This window comes from Meleagris gallopavo, chromosome 23 (assembly GCF_000146605.3).
Source record: "Meleagris gallopavo isolate NT-WF06-2002-E0010 breed Aviagen turkey brand Nicholas breeding stock chromosome 23, Turkey_5.1, whole genome shotgun sequence".
Taxonomy (NCBI): Eukaryota; Metazoa; Chordata; class Aves; order Galliformes; family Phasianidae; genus Meleagris; species Meleagris gallopavo.
The window spans coordinates 5075677-5081676 of NC_015033.2; the positions used below are offsets into that span (position 1 = coordinate 5075677).

Sequence of the window (6000 nt, forward strand, 5' to 3'; positions counted from 1 at the left end):
AAATGATGAGAGTAGTAGTATGGGAGGAGAAGTCCCTTTTGCATTCCCAACAACTATCCACAGCAAAAAAAAACAACCCATAGTGAGAGCTCTTACCAGCCTTGCTGCTGCCTTCCAGGTTCCAGTGCTGATGAATTTGGGACTGTCCTGGAGTTGCAGATGTTAAGAACATCTGAAGCACTAATCCCAACAATCAGCCTCTCTGAGCACAGATTATTTATTGGCTGTGCCTCACCCGTCCTCAAGCAATGCAGCATCTGTCCAGAGCTGCAGCCAAAAGGGAGCATTACTGGTGATTTCAGGGCTCATACAGCACAGCAGACTGAAAAACTGGGCTGGAAAGGTGAGGTGGAGGGGTGGGGAGACGTAGTTACACTCTGTAAGCAATGCACTGCTGTTATCATGTAAAAGTGGGTTATAAATGCTTTCTGAATAGGAAGGAATAGTCGTGCTCCATTTATGCACTAAATCCATGTTGGAAATAACTTCACAGGTCCTGGCATCGTGTAGTTTTCTTCTGATGCTGATAGGATACAAGAATATTCTCTTCATTACCATCGCTTCACAAGGAGTTGGACATGATCGATCTGGCTGAAACTGTCTGCATGGCTGGGCCCAAGGAGTTGTGGTCAATGGAATTAAATCCTGGCAGCCGGTCACAAGTGATGTCCCCCAGGGCTCAGAACTGGGGCCGCTTCTATTTAATATCTTTATTAATGATCTTGATGAGAGGACTGAGCGCACCCACAGTAAGTTTGCAGATGACACCAAGTTGGGAGGGAGCATTGATCTTCCTGAGGGGAGAAAGGCACTGCAGAGGGACCTGGATAGACTGGATCGATGGGCCAAGGTTAACTGTATGAGTTTCAATAGGGCCAAGTGTTGGGTCCTGCATTTTGGTCACAACAACCCCAGGCAACCCTACAGGCTTGGGGAGGAGTGGCTGGAAAGCTGTCTGATGGAAAGGGACCTTGGTGTACTGATGGACAGTCAGCTGAATATGAGCCAGCAGTGTGCCCAGGTGGCCAAGAAGACCAACGGCATCCTGGCTTGGATCGGGAATGGTGAGCAGGACCAGGGAAGTCATCCTGCCCTGTACTCGGCACTGGTGAGGCCTCACCTCGAGTTCTGTGTTCAGTTTTGGGCACCTCAGTACGGAAAGGATATGGAGGTGCTGGAGCAGGTCTAAAGAAGGGCAACAGGGCTTGTGAAGGGCTTGGGGAATGTGCCCTATGAGGAGAGACTGAAGGAACTGGGGATATTCAGTCTGGGGAAAAGGAGGCTGAAGGGAGACCTTATTGCTCTCTTCAAATACCTGAAGGGTGCTTACAGCAAGAGCGGGGTTGGTCTCTTCTCGCTGGTGAAAGGATGAAGGGAAATGGCCTTAAGCTGCACCAGGGTAAGCTTAGATTGGCTATTAGGAAATACTTCTTTACAGAAAGGGCTGTAAAGCACTGGAATGGGCTGGCCAGGGAGGTGGTTGAGTCACCATGCCTGGATGTGTTTAAAATCCATTTGGATGTGGTGCTCAGGGATAAGATTTAGCGGAGGGATGGTGGATGGAACTAGGGCAGGATGGTTAGGTCATGGTTGGACTTGATGATCCTTGAGGTCTTTTCAAACCTGAGCAATTCTATGATTCTATGATTCTATGATGATTCTTAAGGGTCTCTTCCAACTCGGGTTATTCTAAGATACGTTGCAGTATCTCTGCTAATTGCCAAGACACTTGATGGTGCCAAAAATATTCAGGTAGAACACAGAGAGCTCTGTGCCTCTGGCCCAGAATTTTGCACAAGTTCTGCTGATCAGGGCTGCAAACAACCCTCCCCACAAATTGCAGTGGGTGAAACTCTTCACAGTTTTGTCCATTGCCATTTGTGGGACCTCCTGTTTCTATCTCTCCCTTCTATCAACCTCCTCACAATTTCCTTCCCAATCTGTGCAGAGATCTGCCATCCAAGCCCAAGAAAAGTACACATGTAGGTAATTCATGGTCTTTACATGTTACACAGTGGAACTAGATGATCTTTGAGGTCCCTTCCAACCTCAGCCATCTTTGATTCCATGACTCTCATTTTTCTCTCCAGAGATCATTAAAATAAATACTTTTGCAATCTCCATCTCAATGTGACTTGTAGTAAAATTCACACACTATTCCCATATTTCTTGAGAAGCATCTCTCTGAGAACCATCGGTGCCGTGCTTCCATTCAACACATAAATGGACCCGTGTGCCTTGAGCCATGACAAAGCAGAGTTTCTTGATGCAGAAATATTTCCTAAGTTTGTCTTTCAAGCTGTTTCAGTCCCTACTTGCAACTGGGTGACCTACCAGTGGCTGAGACAAGGATCTCACTTTAAGGAAACCTTAGAAGGAGGTAGAATGGAAGTAACAAATCTTGTACCTACTCTGTCTTGCTGGAAGTCCTATCTTTCAGACTTGCGCTCAGTCCAGCCAACCGCTGGGCCTCTGGGCTGTGGAAGACTGTATGCGGTAGCTGCATGTTCCTAGAGTGTGGTTTTCCTTTTACACCTCAGAAGCCTTCCTGCCCGTTTACCTCATGCTCTTCTCAACAGTCTCACCCTCTGCTGTACTTCTGGATCCTCCATTTTCTGGCTTTCTAGAGCAGTCTCTGCCATGGGCTGCTCTTTCAGAACATCCTTCTGACCCAGAGAACAGCAACTAGAATGGCAAGGAGCAATTTCCCTTCCTGCTGCCTCTCAAATGTGCATAATTGACTGCTCACAGAAGATTTTGTCTTTCACAATGCCTGTTGCAACACAGTGACACGGCCCCAAGCTTCGAAGGCCTGTCCATAAATAGCTTTGACCTGGAAGTACACAGGTGAACAGTTAGCTCTTAGGGAATGACATATATCAAACTGCTGTCCCAAGGCTATTTAGGCCTCTCCAGCTCCTGAATTGCAGTACAGATCCATGCAAAGGATCTGCATGGTCAGCACCGTGATGAAGCACATCTCCCATAGCTCCTTCCCATCTGCAGCATCCTGCTGGACCCTAATGCATTTCTTTCTCCAGAATCTCAATCTTCTCCTTTTTGAGTCCCTCTGTCAAACTCATTTCCCTGCCTAAATGTGGGGAATGTCATTTGCCATGTTCTAATGGGAACATGCAGAAAGATTTTGGTTGTGAGGGGAGGCTACAAAGCTGGTTTCTGTAATGCATAGGACTAGTCCTGTGCTGGTTTCACATTGGACAGCCCAAACCAACAGCTGAACCTGAAGCTGGCAGTACCTCTGTGAAAACATATTAGGGCAGAAAACGCCACATGGAGAGGAGGACAGAATTCAGACGAGGAGGAAGTGATGCATGGCAGTGCAGATATCCTCAATAGCCCATGGAAGATCTGTGCCAGATAGATGGACCTTCTTGAAGAAAGTACAACACACGAAACACCCACATTAGTGGAGATTTTCCTAAAGGACTGCTCAGCTCTGCCCCTGTGCTGTCCTGGGTGGGAGCTGCAGGGCACTGGGATGGAGCTGCAGGCTGCCATGGGGCCTTCCCTGCATCCCCTTTGACCTGGGCTCTACAACCCAAGGGACTTGCCGTCAACCAGAGCCCCCACATCCCTTCCTGGGGTGCTGCTCTCCAGCCTCTTGTCCCCCAGTCTGTACACAGAGCCAGGGTTGCACCACCCGGGGGGAAGAATTCTGCACTTGCATTTGTTGAAGTTCATGTGGTGGGAGATGGCCAGGCTCTGCGATTTGTAAAGATTTCTCTCGAGGCCTAGCTTTCCTTCAGAGAGTCAATAGCTCCTCCCAATTTAGGACCATTCTCGCAGGAGCTAGCAGACCGCCCTTTCCAAACCCATGCAGGTGAACGTGCCGCAAGACAAACAATGATGGCTCCCCAAATATAAAGAAGTTCCAATGATTTTATTTGGCACTTCTTGTGGTGGGAATGTCTCTGCTTTGCTGTTGTAGCAGAGAGAGTGATGGTAACAAGGGAGGCAGCTGCTGTATCTACATGCCTCCTGTCAGCCCCGGTGTTGCCAATCCTGGGGCTTCTTTGTGCATTGCCATGGTGTGAGTGGGCGCGGAATTAATTGGCTACACTGCGCCCGCCTGATGTTTTCTCACAGTTTCTTGTGTTTATCTCTGGCCTCCTGCAGCTTCAACTTCTTCACAAAGCTGTAAGGGAAGAAGCAAAGATGTGCACTCGGAGTCTCAGAAAAGAAGGCAGAGATATCTTGCTCACCCTCAGCAGAATCTGCGGGTCCAGCTGCAATGCCATGACACACACGTGCAGCTCATCATTCCAGAGCTGATATTTACCTGAGGTACTCCTTGGGTTTGGGTGGAAGGAGCCTGTTTTGCTCCACCTTCTTCCTCCATCCTTCCCGGCACACCTTGTATGACTCCAAGGTTCCCAGGACCTGTTTTGCCCGTAGTGACTGGACACTGCAACAGCAGAGAGAAACTCCAGCTCACACCCCGCTTGAGATGCTGCCTGCCCCATCGCCTGCCTTCCCCCACCCCTGCACCTCATGCTGCCTTTGAGCCCCAGCACCCTGTCACAGTGGGATGGGCTTCAGGCTCCCCTGACCCCACGGTTGGTCACTTTCAGCCGCTTGCCTCTGCCAGGCCTTGCTGGGAGCTGCTGCACACTTACTTGGGCTCCCCCATTTCTGCTGGAGGGACCACTGTCCTCCCCTTCTCTATTGGAGGAAGGCTGCAAGGAATCTCCTCGCTTTTCTTCTTGCTGGAGATCTTTTCTTTTTGCACCTTCTCCCTCTCCTGTGTGGTGGTCCTCAGAGGGGGGAAGCGCTGCTGGACTTGAGGTGCTCTGAATCGCTTCCTTGCCTGTGTGGGAAATAGAGGCAGATATGAGCCCATGTTGCCGTGGCCAGCGGCGCTCACCCAGCAATGTGGCACCGGCTGGAAGAGTCTGAGTCAAGCTCCAGGGTGAGCGGTGCAGACCAGGGCTGTGTGAGGCAATCCAGGGAGTCCCGTCTGTGCCTTATTTATAAATATCTGAGGTGTGGCGGCCATAGCGGTGAGGCCAGTCTCTTTTCAGTGATTTGTGGAGACAGGACGAGGGGAAACGGACATAAGCTGCAGCATAGGAAGTTTCGCACAAATGTGCGTAAGAACTTTTTTATGGTGAGGATGATGGAGCACTGGAACAGGTTGCCCAGGGGGGTTGTGGAGTCTCCTTCTCTGGAGATATTCAAGTCTTGCCTGGACGCCTACCTGTGCGACCTGGTGTAGGGAAGCTGCTTTGGCAGGGGGGTTGGTCTCAATGATCTCTAGAGGTCCCTTCCAACCCCTACAATTCTGTGATTCTGTGATTCTGTCTGTGCCACAGCACAGCCTGTCCATTGCCCTTTGATCTTTGTGGACAACTTCACCTCCCTATGCCTTGGGCAGAAGCATTAAGCGCAAGTGATGTGGGAACATAGGGAGTCCCTCACCAGAAGGAAAGGAAGAGCCTCAAAAAAACCAGGTGTTGTACTCATCTGGAGGGCTCTCCTAGGATTCCCTCTGCATAGTGCTGTGTTTCTTGACCCATCTCACCACTGCACGTACCAGTGATGTTCCCAGCTGGCTGCGCAGAGGGGGGAGCCTGACTTCTCCCTCCCTCTCCATCTCCAGGTCCCTCTCTGCCCAGCTCTTTCCAACATGCGGCAGCACACTGCAAGCAACATAGGGATCTTGTTTGAGAGCAGCAGGAGCCTGGAGGGAGCTCAGCGTGCCCTGGCCCAGGCATGACAAATGGGAGCTCAGGGCGTCACACTGTCAGTTCCCAGAGCTCTCACCTCACAGTTTCTGTTGTAGTCCCCTCTTCTGCCAGCAGGTCGAGATCACTTGTCCAGACGGGTGGAAAGTAGCCACGAAGAAACTGGCGTTCTTGATCCTCTGTAAACACAAAGCAGGGAAGCTGTTCACAGCTGCATCTCTGCGATGCTGACCACAGGACAGCCATGGTAGATGCACGTGCATCTGCTGCTGCCATCTGGCCTGGTGCCCTCATC

The 6000-nt window shown here is 50.5% G+C and overlaps 1 protein-coding gene across 1 annotated transcript; it reads right to left on the minus strand.

Annotated features, from left to right (window-relative positions):
* Positions 1-2355: 2355 nt before the first annotated feature.
* On the minus strand, positions 2356-5989 carry LOC109370845. The gene is made up of 5 exons (XM_019622407.1): positions 5785-5989; positions 5555-5660; positions 4638-4828; positions 4301-4426; positions 2356-4156 (listed from the first exon to the last, which is right to left on the minus strand). The coding sequence occupies exons 1-5, from the start codon at positions 5979-5981 to the stop codon at positions 4102-4104; spliced, it is 675 nt and encodes a 224-aa protein (XP_019477952.1). The 5' UTR covers positions 5982-5989; the 3' UTR covers positions 2356-4101.
* Positions 5990-6000: the final 11 nt, after the last annotated feature.

Excerpts from the sequence above, each read along its gene's own strand:
- LOC109370845 (XM_019622407.1), bottom strand. The coding sequence starts at position 5,981 with ATGGCAGCAGCAGATGCACGTGCATCTACCATGGCTGTCCTGTGGTCA. Across the intron at positions 4,829-5,554 it reads GCCAGCTGGGAACATCACTG|GCAAGGAAGCGATTCAGAGC; the intron begins GTACGTGCAGTG and ends TTTCCCACACAG. Across the intron at positions 4,157-4,300 it reads AAACCCAAGGAGTACCTCAG|CTTTGTGAAGAAGTTGAAGC; the intron begins GTAAATATCAGC and ends CTTCCCTTACAG.